Genomic DNA, 21,707 nt, shown 5'->3' on the forward strand with positions numbered 1-21,707 from the left:
TCAAAGGTCAAAACTCGAAAACGGAGCCACATATTGAGGTGGTGTTTCCACATTTAGTAATTGGTCATCAATTGCTACAAGTTTCAAAAATAATGACCATCGAGGTCAAAGATCAAAATACTTAAAACCTAATAACTCGAAAACGGAGCCACATATTGAGGTGGTGTTTCCACATTTAGTAATTGGTCATCAACTACTACAAGTTCCATAAATAATGACCATCGAGGTCAAAGGTAAAATACTTAAAACCTAATAACTCGAAAACGGAGCCAAATATCGAAGTGGTGTTTCCACATTTAGTAATTGGTCATCAACTACTACAAGTTCCGAAACAATGGCCATCGAGGTCAAAGGTCAACATACTTAAAACCTAATTACTCGAAAACGGAGCCACATACTCAGGTGCTGTTTCCACATTGAGTAATAGGTCATCAGGTACCACAAGTTCCAAAATAGTGGCCATCGAGGTCAAAGGTCAAAATACTTAAAACCCAATAACTCGAAAACGAAGCAACGTATTGAGGTGGTGTTTCCACATTTAGCAATTGGTCATCAGGTACTACAAGTTCCAAAATAATGACCATCGAGGTCAAAGGTCAAACTCGAAAACGGAGCCACATACTCAGGTGCTGTTTCCACATTGAGTAATAGGTCATCAGGTACCACAAGTTCCAAAATAATGATCATCGAGGTCAAAGGTCAACATACTTAAAACCTAATAACTCGAAAACGGAGCCACATATTGAGATGGTGTTTCCACATTTAGTAATTGGTCATCAACTACTACAAGTTTCAAAAATAATGACCATCGAGGTCAAAGGTCAAAATACTTAAAACCTAATAACTCGAAAACGGAGCCACATATTGAGGTGGTGTTTCCACATTTAGTAACTGGTCATCAAAGAGCACATGTCCCAAAAGTACTGACTATCGAGGTCAAAGGTTAAATATTTAAGCTTTAATAACATTAAACAAAGCCTGTGTAACCTATTCAGTTTTGTACCAAGCAGAGAGAAGTGAAGAATGAATAAATATTACTGGCTTACTTCGAGAAAGAAAGCAAAGATATGCCATTTTAACTATTTAAACAAACGAAAGGATAGATTTGAATGACCTAATCAATTTTGTACCAACGAGAAATGCCATTTTATCTAGCTCAGAATTTTATATAATTTTGTACTACTCAAATAAACAAAAAACCGAAGAAGGATCATTTTAACTAACTCAGGCTTTTATATCATTTTGTACTACTCCAATAAACGAAGGAATAGAGTATTTAGTTTTATACCAAACAGAAAAAAAAGTGAAGATTAGGTGGATTATTTTCTTTTGTACCATCTGGAAAAGAGAAGAAGAGCTACTTTAACTTAGAACAAACAAAAATTGACCATTTTGACTAGCTTAGAATTTATGTAACTTTTGAACTACTGAAATGTTCTATTTTTGTATCAATCAGAAAAACCGAAGAAGGATTATTTTAACAAGTTCATAATTTCTGTAACGAAAGAATAATTTCGATGTTCTACTTTTTATACCAACGAGAAAAATGAACTAGCTGAATATTTTATATCATACGAAAAAATAAATTTAAGTAACCTATTCAATTTTGTACCAATTAGAAATGCTATTTTAACTTGCTGAGAATTTGAGTGGTCTAAAAAAGGCGAAGAATGACTATTTTATATAATTTTATTACTCAAATAAACAATGGAGTATTTAGTTTTGTACCACCGAGAAAAACAAAGAAATTGCGCCATTTTGGAGTATTCAAATAAACAAAGGACTTATAATTTGTGTCAACTCTAAAAAGGGCCATTTTAACTAGCTGAGTATTTTATACCATTTTGTATTATTTCAACAAACAAAAGGAAAAAGCAAAAAAGGATCATTTTAACTAATCTAATAAACGAAGGCATAAATATGAGTGAGCTATTTAATTTTGTAGCAAACACAGGATCATTTTATACCATTTTGTACTACTTAAATAAACAAAAGAACAAAATTGTACTAACCAGAAAAAGCGAAGAAGGCCCACCTTTTTATACTATTTAAACAAACGATGGAATAAATTTGAGTGGCCTGTTTTTTGTACTAACCAGAACAATCGAAGAAGGTCCAATTTAGCTAACTCAGAATTTATATACCTTAGTACCAGCCCAATGAAGTAAAGAACAAATTTGGGTGGTCTACTTTTTTATACCAAACAAAGAAGAACCCTTTTAACTTGCTGAGTATTTTATACCATTTTGTACTACTCAAATAAACGAAAGAATAAAATTGTACTAACCAGAAAAAGCGAAAAAAGACCATTTTAACTATTCAAACACAATTTTAACTAGTGCAAAATTTCTGTACCTTTTTGGGCTATTCAAACGCAAACGTTAATTTGGATGGAGTATTTATTTTTTTACTAACAAAAAAGAAAGCTGAGAATTTTATATCATCTTGAACTATTTAAACAAACGAAGGATACATTTAAGTGATCTATCCCATTTTGTACCAAGGAGAAATGCCCTTTTAACTAGCTCAGAATTTATGTACCTTTATGTGCTAACCTAAAAAAAGCAAAGAAGGTCCATTTTAACTAACTGAAAATGTTATATCTTGTACTATTTAAATAAACGAAGGAATATATTTGAGTGGTCTATTAAATTTTATACCAATGAGAAATGCCATTTTTATGTAGCTCAGAATTTCTAGTGCATGTTGTATTATTTAAACAAACAAAGGGATAAATTTGTACTAACCAGAAAAAGCGAAAACGGACTCAGAATTTATGTATAACCTTTGTACTGCTCAAATAAACGAACGAATAAATTTGGGTGTCCTACTTCTATAAAAACGAAAAGTGCCAGTTTAACTAACTCAGCATTTTATACCATTTTGAAAAATTTAATAAACAAAGAAGGTCCATTTTAACAAGCTCAATATTTTATACCTTTTGTGCCATTTAAAAATAAATAAATATATTGGAGTGTCCTATTTCTTTTGTACCAACGAGAAAAAAGCGAAGAAGAACCATTTTTAACTGGCTTAGAATCTTATACCTTTTGTAAAATTTTTACTAAACCGAAAAAGCAAAGAAATACCATTTAACTAGCTAATAATTTTGTGCTACAGAAATAAACAAAGGAATAAAAAGCGAAGAAAGACCATTTTAAATAGCTCCGCATGTTATACATTTTCCTACTACTCAAACAAACGAAGCAATAAATTTGAGTGGCTTATTTACTTTTGTACCAACGAGAAATGACATTTTAACTAACTGAGAATTTTTTATATCATCACGTAGTATTTAAACAAACTAAGGGATAAATTTGATTGACCTATTCAATTTTCTACCAACTACAAATGCCATTTTAACTAGCTCAAAATGTATTGTGCTAACCTAAAAAAAGGCGAAGAAGGTCGAGTTTAACTTCTGAGAATTTTATGTTGTCTTGTACTATTTAAATAAACGAAGGAATATATTTGAGTGCTCTATTCAATTTTGTAATAACGAGAAATACCATTTTAACTATCTGAGTATTTTAAACTATTTTGTACTATTTAAATAAAAAACGGATAAATTTGTAGTAACCAGAAAAAGCGAAGAACTCAGAATTTATGTATAACTTTTGTACTGCTCAAATAAACGAAATTTGGGTGTCCTACTTTTATACAAACGAGAAAAAAATGAACGTCCATTTTAACTAGCTGTATTTTATACTATTTTGTACTATTTAAATAAACAAAGGAATAAATTTCTACTAACCAGAAAGGACCATTTTAACTGGCTCAGAAGTTCCAATAAAATTTTGTATCATTTAAACAAACGAAGGGATGACTTTCGAGTGAGCTTTTTAATTTTGTAGCAAGAAAAAAGCAAAGAATGGCCATATTTTTTATCATTTTGTACGAACCAGAAAAAAGTGAATGAATACAATTTGAGTGGACTATTTCCTTATGTATCAACTGGAAAAAGTGAAGGGACATTATAGCTTTTGTATTATTCAAATAAACGAAGGAATAAATTTTTACTTACCAGAAAACGCAAAGGTCTATTTTAACTAACTCAGCAGTTTATACCTTTTTGTGCTATTCAAATAATCAAGGGAATAAATTTGAGTAGTCTATTTTTTGTACCCATCAGAAGAAAAGGGAACAAGTACCATTTTAACTAGCTCAGCATTTTATACCTTTTTATGCCATTTAAAGAAATGAATAAATAAATACTGGTGTCCTATTGCCTTTTGTACCAACGTGGAAACAAAAAGCGAAGAAGGATCATTTTTAACTGGCTTAGAATTTTATACCTTTTTGTAATATTTAATCAAACGAAGAATTAAATTTCTGTGACCTATTTCGTTTTGTACCAAACAGAAAAGGCTACACAAGTAAACAAAGGAATCAATTTGTACTAACCAGAAAAAGCGAAGAAATGCCATTTTTAACTAGCTCATAATTTCTAGACCATGTTGTACTATTTAAACAAACGAAGGGATAAATTTGAGTGGTTATTCAATTTTGTAGCAAGAAGAAAAAAGCAAAGGACCATTTTAACTAACTCAGAATTTTATATAAATTTTGTAATACTCAAATAAACGAAGAAATAAATTTGGATGGAGTATTAGGTTTTGTGCCTAACAGAGAAAGGAAAGAATTAATCAAGTAAACAAAGGAATAAATTTGTACTGACCAGAAAAGGCGAAGAAGGATCATTTTAACTAAATCAGCATTTTATACCTTTTTGTGCTATTCAAATAATCGAAGGAATAAATTTGAGTGGTCTATTTTATTTTTGTACCAATCGAAAGAAAAACAAAGAAGGTTCATTTTAACAAGCTCAGCATTTTATACCCTTTTGTGCCATTTAAAGTGCTAAGGTGCTCACGGAACAATTTTTATAGTGGGGCGACTCTAAAGTCCAAAGTTTTCCGATCACTAACTACATATTTGAATATAAGATTTAACCAATCAGAACTGCCATTGGTTACAGACGAGAGTTGCGTCATAATTCAATGTTAACTTAATTGTGTAGAACAGACTGCATAGCAATTAGTGTTATTAAGGGATGAAGACCTTCTAAAGAAAACTGATGAATGACAACGAATCATTGCAATTAATAAAAGAAAGAAGAAACAGCATGCTTGGCCATTTTGGATCACTGTACTGATTGAGGAAAAGCCAGAAGAAAGACTAGACGAAGAAGAGATCATATCAAAGTAAAAATCAGTTTACCAAGGAAAAGAACAGTTTTCAAAGTTCCATGTTGCACACCATCTATAGAAAAGTGCTGAATTATTAGCTGTGAACAGTTTTATTCAACTCAAAAACTATAATTCTTTCTGCTACTGCAGATGTTTAAGCTTCTCAATATTAATGCACTTTAAATAAAATAAGAAAGGAACGGTACGAAAAAGTTACCTAACATTTGTATTGTTAGTATAGTGAGGGTCCTAAGGTACAGTGTATTGAGTGCAAATCTGTTTCTTATATAGCATGGGCACCGTGGAAGGCAAACGGCTATTGATATTATTTTTAGTGTAATTTCAAAGCTTCTTATATACTGCATTTTTTACGTGACGGAAAAGGCAATTAAAATTTATTTAGAAATGCAACTTTAAAGTTACCCTTTTTCTGGGTGACACAAGAATATACAAAATAGTACCACAAAAAATAGAATACTCAAATATATTCCTTCGTTTATTTTGCTTTTCTTCTGATTGCTACTAAATTGAATAGATCACTCAAATTTATTTCTTCGTTTATTTGAGAAGTACAAAATGGTGTAAAATGGTGAGCTAGTTACAATAGACCTTCTTTGATTTTCTTCTGATTGGTACAAAGATAAAATACATTACCCAAACTTATTCCTTCGTTTATTTGAGTAGTACAAAATGGTACAGAAATATTGAGCTAGTTAAAAATGGTATTTCTTCGCTTTTCCTGTTTGGTACAAATTTAACCCTTCGTTTGTTTAAATATTACAAAAAGGTATAAAATTCTAAGACAGTTAAAAATGGTCTCGTTGGTACAAAAGGAAATAGGACACCCTCAATAAATTTATTATTTTCTTAAATGGCACAAAAAGTATAGAATGCTGATACTTCGCTTTTCTGGTCAGTAGAAATTTATACCTTTGTTTCCTTTTTCTGCTTGGTACAAAACTAAATAATCCATCCAAATTTTAGTATTACAAAATGATATAAAATTCTGAGTCCATGTTCGCTTTCTCAAATTTAGCCCTTCGTTTGTTTAAATAGTAAAACATGGCCTGGAAATGAGATTTCTCATTGGTACAAAATTCAATAGGCCACTCAAATGGTATATCAAGCTGAGCTTCGCTTTTTTCTGGTTATTACAAATTTATTCCTTTGTTTATCTGTGTAACTTTTTTCTGTTTGGTACAAATATTACAAAAAAGGCATAAAAATATAAGCCTGTTATAAATGGTTCTCGTTGGTACAAAAGGAAATAGAACACCCATATTTATTTATTCCTTTCCTTAAATTGCAAAAAAGGTATAAAATGGTCCTTCCTCGCTTTTTTCGAATGAGTACAAAACTAAATAGACCACCCAAATTTATTCCTTCGCTTATTTGATTAGTACAAAATGTTAGTTCTTTCCTTTTTCTGCTTGTTACAAAAGTGAATAGGTCACACAAATTTATTCCTTTGTTTAAATAGTACAACATGGTCAAGAAATTCTGAACTAGTTAAAAAAGGCATTTTTTCGCTTTTTCTGGTTAGCACAAAAATGGTATTTCCTTGCTTTTTTGTTTGGTACAAATATTACAAAAAGGTATAAAAGTCTAAGCCTGTTAAAAATGGTTCTCGTTGGTACAAAAGGAAATAGGTCACCCAAATAAATGGCACAAAAAGTATAGAATGCTGATCCTTCTCCTTTTCTGGTCATTACAAATTTATACCTTTGTTTACTTGATTAGTACAGTGTTAATTCTTTCCTTTTTCTGCTTGGCTAGTGAAAATGACTCTTCTTTGATTTTCTTCTGATTGGTACAAAAATAAAATTTCGTTTATTTGGGTAGTACAAAATTGTACAGAAATATTGAACTAGTTAAAATGGACCTTCTTCACTTTTTTCTGGTTCATACAAAGCTAAATACTCCATCCGAATTTGAGTACTACAAAATGATATAAAATTCTGAGTTAGTTAAAATGGTCCATGTTCGCTTTCTCAAATTTAGCCCTTCGTTTTGTTTAAATAATACAACATGCACTAGAAATTCTGAGCTAGATAAAAATGGCATTTCTCATTGGTATAAAATTGAATAGACCACTCAAATTTATCCCTTCATTTGTTTAAATAGTACAAGATATAAAATTCTCAGCTAGTTAATATGGCATATCTTTGCTTTCTTGTTAGTCCATCCAAATTAATTTTTGCGTTTATTTGAATAGCCCAAAAAGGTACAGAAATTCTGCGCTAGTTAAAATTGTGTTTCCTTGATTTCTTTCTCATTAATACAAAAGTAAATAAGCCACTCAAATTTATTCCTTCTTCACTTTTTTTCTGCTTGGTACAAAATTGAATAGATCACACAAATTTACTAAATTAGGAAACGTCATCTCAATATGTGGATTCGTTTACGAGTTTGACCTTTGACCTCGGTGTTCAATACTTTTTAACATGTACTAGTTGATGACCTATTTCTAGATTTGGAAACAGCACCTCAATACGTTGCTTCGTTTCCGAGTTTTTGACCTTTGACCTCGATGATCAGTATTTTTGAAACTTGTAGTAGTTGATGACCAATTACTAATGTGGAAACACCATCTCAATATGTGGCTCCGTTTTCGAGTGATAGGCTTTTAAGTGTCATACAAAGGGCGTATCCCACATAAACTATAAGACCCAGGTAAAAATAAATATAATATTCGTAATCAGTATGTTTGAAAACCCCCATATGCCGAGTTTCATCCAAATCGGTTAAAATTGTCATAGGAAGGGCGTATCCCACATAAACTATAAGACCCAGGTAAAAATAGAAATGGTATTCGTGATCAGAATGTCCGAAAACCCCTATATACCATGTTTCATCCAAATTGGTTCAAAGGGCGTATCGAATCGGAAATGTAAATCTTTCTGCTATGTGTTCGTAGTTTTGCTATGTTTAAATAGGGGTGGAACGAATATAGCTCTACTATGTTTCGTAGTCTTATGTACACCCCCTTTGCTTTGTTACATAGGTATTCATTGTCTGGGGTAGAAAATGTGATCATAAAAGAGAACGAATAAACCCCTGCTATGTTTCGTAGTCTTATGTATTCTCTGCTCTGCTATGTGTTCGTAGTCTCCATGTATTCTCTGCTATGGTAAAATAAGGGGTAGAAAAAGTACGTAGTCTTATGTATTATCTGCTATGTTAAAATAGGGGTTGAAAAAGTGGTCATAAAAGGGAACAAATACACCCCTAAAATAGATGTCGACGGTTCAAGGTGTTCGATTTCCCTGTTCAAATAGTGAATGAATCTTATGTATTATCTGCTATGTTAAAATAGGGGTTGAAACTAATCTTACGTGCTATCTGCTATGCTATGTGTTCGTAGTCTCCATGTATTCTCTGCTATGGTAAAATAAGGGGTGGAAAAAGTACGTAGTCTTATGTATTATCTGCTATGTTAAAATAGGGATTGAAAAAGTGATCATAAAAGAGAACAAATACACCCCTAAAATAGATGTCGACGGTTCAAGGTTCGATTTCCCTGTTCAAATAGTGAATGAATCTTATGTATTATCTGCTATGTTAAAATAGGAGTTGAAAAAGTGATCATAAAAGGGAACGAGTCCACCCTCTAAAATGTACTCATAAAAGAGAACGAGTACTCCCCCTAAAATGAACTATATTTAATCTTCGCTATGTTTCGTAGTCTCAGTGTGATTTCTGTTATGGTAAAATAAGGGTTGAAAAATGAGCCATACTCTTTTATTAGCTCTGCTATGTTCAAATGGGGTGGAACGAATCTTATGTATTATCTGCTATGTTCAAATAGGGGTTGGAAAATATGCTCATAAAAGGGAACGAGTACACCCCTAAAAATGTACTCATAAAAGAGAACGAGTCTTATGTATTATCTGCTCTGCTGTGTGTTCGTAGTTTCTGCTATAATAGGGGTTGGAAAATATGCTCATAAAAGGGAACGAGTTCACCCCTAAAAAATGCTCATAAAAGAGAACGAGTACACCCCCTAAAAAGTGCTCATAAAAGGGAACAAATACACCCCTAAAATGGAGGTCGTAAAAGACCGTGGGTTCACGGTTCAAGGTGCTCGATTTCCCAGGGGCTCCTGAGTTGTTCTATGTTGGCCCAGATCGATCCATTTTCTACTACTGAAATACTTTCAGTCTGTGTTCTTCCCTCAGAGTAAGCGACCATGTTTCACAGCCATACAGGACAACAGGCATGATTATCGTTTTATATATTTGAAGCTTCAAATTCCTTGACAGAATTCGCGAAGACAAAGAATTTTGAACTGAATTATAATACGAATTCCCTGCTTTTAGTTAACATTTAATTTCTTCGTGAAGACTTCTGTACTTCTTTCTATTGTTCTTCTATCATCTCCTGTGACATTTATATCATCAGCATATGCCATAACCTGGTGAATACCATTCAGCTCTAGGCCCTGGTTGATGTCTTTGATTTTCCTTATAGCGTATTCCAGGACAAAGTTGAATAATAATGGTGACAACGCATCTCCTTGTTTCAGGCCATTCTCGACGTGAAGGCTCGTACTTCGGGATTCATTTAAATACATCTTAGTTAATTTAACTAGCTTTTTAATTTTCCAAATTCTTTAAGAATGTTTCCTACAATGTTTCCTTCCTAACCGAGTCGTAGCCGTTTCGAAAATCAATAAATAATTAATGTACCGGGATATTATATTCTCATTTCCTTTCTTGTATTTGTTGAATAGTAAATATCTGGTCATAGTTGATCGATAAAGCTTAAATCTGCACTTAAATCACAAAACTATAATAACATTTATAGTTACATGAAGAATACATACAGTGAAGATATACAGATAATATGTATGTGACACATACAAAAATTTTCTCCATTACTATATATGATTAGCGATATAAATGGTATAGTTTAAGATAATGTTACAAATAGATTATATATATATATATTTCAGTCATTTCCTTTTTCGTTTTACATATTCCTGTTTAAGTCGAATAATTGTTTTATACACATAACTTTTAAAATTGGACCATTTTCTTGAGTGTAACTTATTACTATTAACACCTGTTTTCCTGTGTGTCTCCTATGCATTTCAGAGATTAATTTGTTATCAAATATTTATGCCAATATAATTTATATTTCTGCTTTCTCGACTATATTGCTGCTTGACATATAAGTTGTTACAAAGTACATCTTGTAAATGATATATATATTTATATTTATCATTGTTTATATTCATAGTAATTCATCGATCAATAGCGTATTTTTTCTAACTTTCTCTGTAAAATTTTTCTATCCTTGTCACATGTTATTTCTTTTAGCATTTTGTATCATCAGCGTACAAGAGAATTTCTAATCATCTATATCATGGACTAAGTCATTAACGAAAACTGAAAAAAAATAGTGGGCCCAACATATACAGGGTGTTACAAGAATTTTGTCACAATATTTTGGGAATAAATTTCTCACATCAAAATAAGAAAAAAAGCTCATACGGATCTGTGGTCGGAAGTACATAGTTTCGTTGTTATAGAGTGCCGAAAATGTTAAAAAATGAAATTTAAAGGTCCATAGTTCCACTACTATAGGACCGATCGTAGTCGGGTCAAGACATCACTGAGGAACTAGTATGTGAACGATCCAAATATTCATTTTTCAGAACCTCCGGTACTTGCACAATCATTTTTAGAGAGTCTGTTTGGGAGTACTTGATCACTCTCCACCTACCTCTCTAAAAATTGATGTGCAAGTACTGGAGCATTCTTAAACATGGATATTTGGATAGTTCACATACCACTTCCTCAGTGATGTCTTGATCCGACTACGATAGGACCCATAGTAATGGAGCTACGAACTTTTCAAGTTCACTTGTTTCACGTTTTCGGCATCCTTTAACTCCGAAACTATCAATTTTGAGCATAGGTTCTTATGAACTTTTTTTTTTTCTTATTTTGATGTAAGGAATCTCTTTTCAAATACTGTGACATATTTTTGTAAGATTCTATATATATTGACTAATAGAACGTATGTAATACATATTTCAAAATCAGGAAAGAAATCACGTAATTGCATTCCTGGAAACAGCAGAAAACTGTCCAATATTTAGCACGCATACACTAATATCCTTTTACAAGAAACATAGAGGCTTAATATATGTTATGCAAAAGGCTCTTCACATGCTTCTACTGTTATTATTAGTGGAACCCTTTAAATTTTATGTGACGTGTTTTCCAGAGTGACGTTGGTTTAATGTACTAAATTTTATGGGGAAAAACACGGTTATATTATTGCCCATTAAATTCAAATTTATGTAAGTGCACTCAAGCATGCCTATTCCTGGTCTATTCCAGGTAATTAAGAAAATTCCCCTATGCGATAATCTTGATGTACATCATGTATATATTTTTTGAAGGTGGAATCACAATACTACGTGGTATTGATCTACTAAGAGAAAAGGATATAAGACATCAACATTATCGCCTAGGAGAACCTTTGATTGACTTAAGAAGTATAACTTGAAGTAGTATTGTTTCCGGACGCTTTACATATTTACATATGAATATAGAGGTCTCATTTTTCACGTGAAATCTGCTATTACACGTGAGCAAGTAATAATACTTTGCTTACCATAAATATCCTTAAACACAGAACACATGGCTGCTTACTTGACACCATCTTGGATAATAATTTATTTCTTTATTCACTCACCCTCAATAAAGAAAGATCACATAAATTTAAAGAGAGTTTTTAGTGATTTGTATATATAGTACTATAATTGAAGATATAAAATTAAAAACGTATAGATACAGAAAAAAAGAAAGTAAAATGAACAAGGGAGGTGAATATTAAATCTACATAAAGTAAAAAGTACACAAGTAATAATAAATATCTCGGAGTATTGCAAAACATTTGAATAGGCTTTACAAGCTTGCCTAAGTAAATGTAAATATTTGTGAAACGGGAGACTAAAATCCAAATCTTCGTTTTGACATGTAAGATTAATGTTGATTGAACACATTCTTCTTACAGGCGAATTCTTAAAATGTTCATATATATGTAAAATAAAAGTCACTGAGTTTGTGACTTAATAACTCTTGAATCCTTGAACCACGCGACGGATCTCGATCAAATTTTCAACATAGATGAGGTTCAAGCCTGGGAGTGAAGTTTTCATTTCACTTTGAAGGTATAACGTAGCGGAGAGGGATGGAGAGATATATAAAAATAAATATATATGAAAATATATAAAAATAAAACTTAATGACTCTTGAACTATGAGACTGATCTCGATCAAATATAGATGAGGTTCAGGCCTGGAATGGTTTTTATCATTTCACTTTGACAGTGCAACTTAGGAGAGAGGGAGGGGGATATTTAAAAAAAAAAGATCGAAAATGGCCAATATTAGTGTCGAATTGATAGTTTTCTGGGTCGCTCAGATGAACAGTGATACTTCCGATGCCGTTTAAATCTAAATTCAGCCTCACAACTTGAGGAAGGGGGATATATATATATATATATATATATATATATATATATATATATATATAAAATCGAAAATGACTGATATTAATGTTGAATCCATAGTTTTCGGGGTCGCAGAGACGAACAGTGACACTTCGAATGCCGTTTAAATCCAAATTCAGCCACCATTAATACTTTATGTCCAAATTGAAACGCATTCTCCCTGTGCGAAGAACAGGTATTCTGCTAGTTTTGAATAAGTCTTGATGTTCAATGAACGTTTTTGATATATACCTAACTTACTTAAGTATGTCGCTATTATTAAGAACATTCACAACTAATTTATATAAAAATATTTGGTCAGCCTATCCAATAAACTGTTATATTCAAACTCACCTAGTAATCTTTGATAAGATATTCTCTTCAAAAGTACAGGTACGTGGTATTTTTTAAAGTAATATATGTTTACAAAAGTTTAGCAAGGAATTCTACAATATTGGTGTCGCTATATGAATTTTTACGCTTCTTTACTGTTCATGAACGGCACATCAGAATACGCTCTAATTTTTGTTCTTGAAATGAAAGATAAAGGAATTGGAGTTTTGATATATTATTACAAAATAAGGAATAATGATTATGAATGATGATGATGTAGTGAACTGGAAGACCGAGTTTAAATGTAACTATAAACCAGCAATCTGCACATTTACTCTTCTTGTCAGGCAGGACTATTAAGAAGTTAATTCTTATTACTGATTTAATAGAAAATAATAGAATTTAATAAACTCTCACTGAATATAATGAAAGTTAGTAGAACATGCCAATGCAAGGCTTATGTATGCGGGTCAAAGAACCTGAGTTTCCTTTTCCTCAATCCTCAATTAAGAGTGAACATAAATAAAATTACTTACATACATATAGTTGGGCTTGTGGAGGTGTGCAGGTGCACTGTAACAATTACATCAGTCACACACTAAAATACTTTATAATTTTCTTTCGGGATCGTAACATCATTCTGGGAAACGCATCTTCTCTTCCTTTCCTTAGTCGCTTGACGTGTTGTCGCTGCGGTGTGGAACAGAGAGCAACTCAAACTTCCAAGGTCCTTAATTCCTTCCCGATCGTCGATGGTCTTCGAACCTCACTCCTCTTAGCTGCTGACGGAACATCAGCTGGTGACGGCGTTGAGGCTGGAGATTCACAACTCCGTTGACATCTGTCCTAGAATAGCCATCGAGAATCAAGAATTGAACAAATTGAACGCATTGATCCAACTGATTGAATTGAACAGATAGCATTGAGACCATTTACTTTCTAAACTTGTTTTTATATTCCTCTCAATTTCCGTGTTTAGTGTTTGTTTATCACTTTCACTACTAGTCAAGTTTGCCATTTCTGGATATATTCGTGACGTTGTTTGCCTTTCACTCATGTTTGTTTAAAAATAACCACATTCACTAGCTTGTTTTTGTCTTATATAATTAAACACTTTATTTTTTAAAACTATAATTTCGCCCATTTTGGCCTACGTTATATTCCTCCGATCACGCTTTAACTTGGTGTGACTTCGGAACTAAGTACAAACAAGATCTATATAATGGCCCATACAATCGACCCTATTCCAATCTAGGTCTGACAGTATTATTAAAAACCAACTTCAGGACATTTTCATTAAGATTCAATATATTTCTTATTATAAATTCTGATTGCTTGTAAGAATTACTAACAGAGTACTGCACATGTTCCTTGAATGTTAATTTGCTGTCTGTAATTATTCCTAGATCTTTAATAGATTGCACGTAGTCCGTTATTTGCCCATCTATGGAATACGTTGGAGTAAAATTTATTTTACTTTTCGTTAGAACCATATAGGAATACTTTTTCAATTGGAGTAAATTTCTTAAGCTCCGCTCAAACAGCGCATTGATATCTTTTTGCAGTTGATGACTATCCTCTATATTCCGAATATCTTTATAAATCTTTATGTAATCAGCATACATTAGACAATCAGCATATTTTAAATTTGAAAGCAAGTCGTTAACACATAATATGAACAATAATGGACCCAAATTTGAACCTTGGGTACACCTGATTTAGTACTGTACTCGGTTGATTTAAAGTTGCTTATATTTTACCTAGTGTTTTCGGTTTCTTAAGTATGGTTATTGTTGTAAAGGTCTGGAAAGAAACCAGAAATTTTTGGTAAAAGAAAACAGTTTTTTTTACCGTTTTCTTCCCGAGCGCGGAAAAAAAAAACTGAAAATTTGGGAAAAATTGAAATTTTCGAATATTTTACTCCATTATGCTTTTAAAATGAAAACTATTTTATATTTACTAGTTTGCAGTTTAGATCATTGACTACTTATGTTTCTTGTATTAGAATAGGAAAAATTTGTGGAAACAAATATATGTGCATCACTCTTTTAAAGTTAGCACCGTGATAGAATGGAGTTATGGCTACAAAAGATACTAAACTATAATCCTAGTTAGATTAATTAACGTAGACACATTTAAATTATATTAAACCATCTTACGAAGTTCCCGTTTTATGGCAGGGAAGTGTTAAAATAACGGGGCTAGAATCATTTTAGATAATATCGGTATGTTAAATATATATCTTATGGAGATACGTATCTTCCTTATGCTGTGTAAAATTTCCGAAAATTTTGAACCCATTAGAAGTAATCTTTTTTTCGGAAATATTGGCAAAAACTCAAAAATATAATTTAAAAACTATTTCTTCGCCTGATGCTAATCTTATTTGCAGTAACGTGTCTGCAGTATATACACAATGTATTTCGCTAGCAGGAAAAATACTTAAGGCAACAAGTTTTAATTTTATTTTTTAGTTTCCTGGTATCTGGTAAACTCAAAGAGAGAGAGAGAGATGATCTTATTTAGACATACACACATATACCGCACAAGTGCGTAAATTTCAGCAGCGAGAAATATATTTAAAAATTTAACATGTGAAACTTTCGTTAGATATTATTAAAGACTAGTAGAATACGTTTCTCGCACGGGGAGAATACGTTTCATTTTGGACATAAAGGTACCAAAACTGTCACCAATGAACTAAGGAACCCCCAAAACTATAAATTCGACTCTAGTATCGGTCATTTTCAATTACTTTTACATGTCCCCCTCCTCTGCCCCTTAAGGAGTACTAATGGGGTTGAATTTGGATTTAAACGGCATCGGAAGTGTAACTGTTCATCTCGGCAACTCCGGAAACTACGGATTTGACACTAATATCGCCCATTTTCGATCATTTATATATATCTTCTCGCCCCCAAGTTGTGGGGATGAATTTGGATTTAAGGGTCATCGGAAATGTTACTGCTCATCTCAGCAATCCTGAAAACTATGGATTCGACACTAACATTGGTCATTTTAAATTTATATATATATATATATATATATATATATATATATATATATATATATATATATATATAGAGAGAGAGAGAGAGAGAGAGAGAGAGAGAGATAGATATAGATATAGATATATATATAAATATATATACCCTCTTCGTTCCTCCAAGTTGCACCTTCAAAGTGAAATGAAAAACCATCCCAGGCCCGAACCTCATCTATGTTGAAAATTTTATCGAGATCAGTCTCGTGGTTCAAGAATTGTTAAGTTACAAATATAGTCTCTTTCATTTATATATATATATAAGTTTTCACACTAGAAACAGGTGTTTGTTTTCATACAAAATTGTGTACATAGTTTATATAAAAAAAGTTTATATTAGAATGTTAAATAATGGAAATTAAATGTTTTAGTGCATGAGTAATAGTGAAATTTGTCTATTGCTCTCTCTTTTAAGAAGTAATTTGGTTAAAATTAACAAAATTTCACGAGATCGAAGAGCACATTAAGAGCTCAGTTTCATTTAAGAGCCCTATTTGTTGCAACAGAAACGCTTCATGATGGTAGATGTGTATGCAACTGTAAAAGTTCTGTAATTAATGCAGAACTACGAATAAACGACTAAAAAGCACATGAATGGAAATAAGTACAAAGTATTCATTTTCAGGAATAATTACAACAGTTTTATTTTCGAATGCTTCTTTTATAAATATTCGCAATATTGGAATTTCTCAACTTACATTTTTCACGCGTTCGAGAAAAAAAATCAGTTCCATTACTAGAAAAATTAACCTAATACAAAGATTTTTGTTATTTTCCCATTTTTTCATTTTTTCCGGAAAGCAACCGGAAAAAAAAAAGATTCTTTTACCAACAGGCTCCAAATTTCCGGAAATTTTGCAACACTAAGTATGATTCAATAAGCTTCAATAAGTGGGCAGAAAATTCAAAATTACCTAGCTTAGACAACAAAATATTATGATTGACAATATCGAAAGCTTTGCTAAAATAAATGGAAAACGAAGAATATACGAGATTATGCATTGCAGACCTACGTGGAAAAATTTCAAGCTGAATTTTAACTACATCACATTTAACATGACTAAAGATATGGTTATATAAAATTTACTCTTGCTGATACACAAACTATTGCTATTGGTTTGTAATCTTGAATTATTTGTATCACCAGATTCAAGTACAGGACAAACCTGTGTTAATTTCCATAATGTTGGGAATGATTTCTGTTTGATTATTAAATTAAATATTGAACTCAAACGTTTCATAAGTAATTCCGAACGCTCTTAAGTATATATTGAGATATTCCATCAGAACTAATTGCTCGTTTGGGTTTTAGTTTCTTTATAGTATTTTTACATTCTGTATAACTAATTTCTTCAAGAGGTTGGATATTAGGATCTTGCTAGTCATTATCATTGAACCACATCTTCTTCAACATTGTTACCATAGAGAGACTTCAAATATTTAACAAATCCGTTTGCAATATCAGTGTTACTTATAAAAATATCCTTTCAAAGTCTCATATTACAAATTTCTGTTTACCCCTTTCCTTGGAAAGTAGATTTCAAAAGTAAGATGAATTATTTTTATTTTGAGTTCTATTTCAGCAATGTATATATCGATCAAATTTTCAACATGGATGAGGTTCGAACCTGGGGTGATTTTTATCATTTCACTTTGACGGTGCAAGTTAGAGATGGGGGAGGGGTAGTATATAAAAATGATCGAAAATGGCCGATATTAGTGTCCAGTCCTTAGTTTTCTGGGTCGCGGAGATGCATATATCCTGTTTAAATCTAAATTCAGCCCCGCAACTTTGAGAAGGGGGAGGGGGATATGTATATAGTAATATCAGTCATTTTCGATCATTTATATATATATATATAAATGATCGAAAATGACTGATATTAGTGTCGAATCCGTTTTCGGAGTCGTTGAGATAAACACTTCCGATGTCGCAAAATGAAACATATTCTCCCCGTGCGAAGAACGCGCATTCTGCTAGTTTTCAACATACTTCGTTTATCATTTTCTTAGATTTCTAAAGTTCATAGTCCAAACATTTCACTACTTACTGTGTAACTCCGTTGTTTTAAAAGTTTCAATTGTTCCTTTAGTAAACCAGCAAAAATACTTCTTAATAATATGTAGTTTTGCATATGAAACTGTTTCGTCATATATATTATTAACAATCTTATAAAATGTAGTGAGGGCATCGTCTACGTTAGTACTGTTTAATTAACTAGTAAAACCTGCATGAAGAAACATGTATAATTAAAAAAAAAACAATACTTTTCCAAAATTTCAAGTTATTATATATTAGTTCTTAACGCTACTGATTAAACGTTTGTTTTAAAATCAACATTTAAAGGAGAATTGTGAATATATGGTGTAGCAAGTGGTAAGTTACCCTGGGTAGCATCAATACATTATTTTATATTAGTCAATGCCAAGTTTAATTAGAATTGTCGTAATAATACGTTAACATTATTATGACAATGCTAATTACATTTTAGTGTAATAGACATTTTTTTTTGCACTTTGTTAATCGAGTTAGCACACCATAAACTCTACAAAGAAATACAACAAAATATGATTTTCAATGTAATTTGCATCTATGCTTTCCTAACATAATGACTTCATCATTAAACAATACATACAAGGAATTTTTACAGTGCAAGAATTCACAATATGTAAAATAATTACCGTTAGAAAGCATCAAAATTATACCTAAATAATTTGTGAGAAGCTCTTTCAAGTTAATTCAGTTAACTTCCAAAATTTATCCTTTTCTATTGTTTTAGTATAGTTTCGAAACTGTTCTGGTTCCATTATCAGAGAAAAGTTAATTAAAGTTACAAGCAGAAACAAGTAGCAGAAACGAAGTTAGCATTTGTCAAGAACATCCTGAGCATAATGCAATAGAACTGGTCAAGTATTTGGTACAGTTTCACTCAATTATTATTTGTCGAAGTTATATGAAGTTTAAAAGTTGTTAACGGAAAGCTTGTGAAGTGGGTACTAAAAATAATTTCTGTACAATGAATAATGCTTTAAATCCGAATTTAATTCTATAATGTTTTCATACATATATATTTTTATGTGTTGTAGATCTGCCTAGACCTCACCAATTTCAATAGATCGTCATGGAATACATATTGGGATGATGAAACGTCCACGCCATACATGGTGCAAGGAAATAAATGGGTCAGTTACGACGATAAACGAAGTGTAGCAGAGAAGGTAAGCTAACTCTCATATTCTCATTCAGGAATCAATTCTTTGTTACAAATTTCCTGTTTTCCACGAATTTGTGATCTTTCCGTATCTCCAATGCCATTTAGAGTAATTTGAAACGCGACACAATTTACAGTATGTGATTATTTTTCTTCACTAATCAAAATGTAACATTATCTAGGCACACTCTCTTTCATTACAGATTTTTTAATGAATAATAAAAACGTGGATAAGTTTTGAGAAGCTTATTTATATGTAAATATGTCCTCCACATGTAGCCGAACAGTTAGTGCGTGTAGTCCTGCGTATTTTAAGTGTGTAATCCTGGGTGTAGTTCTCGGTGGGAGCATAGATTGTTCGAATTGATCTATTATTATGAGGCAATTGAGTAGTTATCTGAACTAAAAGTTGCAGATTTTAGCGGAACTTCTGGTAGTAATGGATGAGTCAAGCATAATGTATTTCCTGCAGTAATTCTGGTATTCAGTTTCCAGTGAGCTCCAAAGGCATGAACCACATATGGAATTTACGATGGTTATACTTTGTATTGTCTTATAAATGTTATAATTAAAGGGAGAGTTTTAATTTTTGTTTGTTTCCGAAAGAATAAACCTTTAAAGGGCAAATGGAACAAAGATAAGGATTTGCACTTGCATAAAAATAAACTGAAATACCCACGGTATATGCTTTTCGACCTTCAGTTGTCTTTCCGATTTTTTTTTTTTTTTTTTTTGTCCATTTCCTTTATCATTACTACAAAGTTTAGTTTCTTTGCACTTTTACTTCGTGTGTGTATATGTATATTACCTTTTTGTTTTGTATATAATTCACTTATAAGAAACAATTATTATAGTTATTTATCTTGCAAAAATCTTGTCAGAAAATGTCCAAACATGATAAATAAACCACTCGATAGAGCTCATTAAGTGTACTGATATAACTGATTCTAAAAGGTCATAAGTAGTTTTCGTGAAGAAAGAAAGAAAAAAAAAATGTTTGTAAACCTCAAAAAAACGAATTTGTTTGTAAACCTTAAAAACTGCCCTGTTCTTGCGAACGTTTACACCATTTTGCAGAAAAGCAGACATCGTTGTTTGCTTCCGGGATGCTGACATTATACATGCTTCCCTTTTCGTGCGTATTCACCCGTTCGAGCCCAAGTACTTTCCTTGTACGTGATATAACTAACTTTACAAGTGTCAGGTGTTTATGTCAACAATATGACTTCCAGAGTCGTTCCTACTCTCATACGTAATCGCTCAATATATATATAACCACAAATCTTGGTACAAAAATAGTTGTCCAATTGATAAACAACTCTACCACTTACGTACACGTACCGACATTATCACAAAATCTTAATAAATATAATCGAAACAAGAAGTACATCACTCCACAGAATATAAAACATATAGATTTAACAACTTTTCGCAGCTATGACCAAAACTTTTTCTATCCCTATTCCGCCATTGGCCATATGCATAATTGAAATTCAAAAATAAGCCCAGAATTATTGCAAAACAACTTTAAATGAAAACATTGATAATGCGTTTCCATTCCTTATCCAATTCACCTTAATCTAAATTTAATGTAGTTTTTTTTCCGTTCTTATAGAATACAATGTAAACAAATTCCTTTCACTGTATGATATTGTTTTCCTGATGATTTTGTCTTCCTTAATACTATGCTTGGGCATTTACAGATGTTTGGATAGATCTAAATCTGCAGAATCGTGCTATTTAAGGTCTCCTGTATGTTCCTTGATTTTGGTATTAATATTTGCCTAATATTTGTCTAATATTTGCTTTTACGAATGTAAGAGCCATCAGATTGGCATATAGCTTTATAAACTTCCGTGTGTATCCAATTTTTAACAAAACACATAAACTTCCGTGTGTATGCAATTTTTAACAGAACACATCTGTAAAATGTTCTCTATATTTATCGGAGATTTATAACTTTCCTGTCAACTATATTTCTTGGAAACTTTATTCAAATTAAGTAATAATATTGGCCAGAAAAGAAATAGAAATCCATTTATTATCAGAATTGCTGGAAACTTTATTATTGGTTATCAAATTCATATGCCAAGCTAATTTTCTCTGTATTTCCGAAGTATCCATATCCATTTATTTTAAGTCAAAAATTATTTTTACTTGATTTTTAATTCCTTCCTCGTAGACATCAATCTGCAAACTCTAAGAAAGAATTGTAGTTAATAGTTGCCTTTAATATTAAACGTATATATTGATTTACTATGTATCTGCAAACCAGAAGCAGGAAGTCTCGCATATAAGTTGGATGTTAATTTGTTTTGCGTACTGAACAGTAGATCGAGAAATTTCACTTTATTACCTTTCCCAATCCAATCGTAAATTTACAGTGACTTTTGGAAGTATCGAATTCAGTTCCTGAAGTAAACT

At 31.8% G+C, this 21,707-nt stretch overlaps 1 protein-coding gene across 1 annotated transcript in view; it reads left to right on the top strand.

The window, feature by feature from the left end:
- Positions 1-21,707, top strand: part of LOC145668106 (putative chitinase 2) — a 97,444-nt gene that overhangs the window by 64,590 nt on the left and 11,147 nt on the right. Inside the window, exon 7 of the mRNA XM_081735633.1 lies at positions 19,159-19,290. Within this exon, the coding sequence (XP_081591759.1) occupies positions 19,159-19,290 (132 nt within the window). The remainder of the gene's footprint in view (positions 1-19,158; positions 19,291-21,707) is intronic.

Source organism: Thermobia domestica, chromosome 13 (genome assembly GCF_964235325.1).
Source record: "Thermobia domestica chromosome 13, izTheDome1.hap1.1, whole genome shotgun sequence".
NCBI classification, from domain to species: Eukaryota; Metazoa; Arthropoda; class Insecta; order Zygentoma; family Lepismatidae; genus Thermobia; species Thermobia domestica.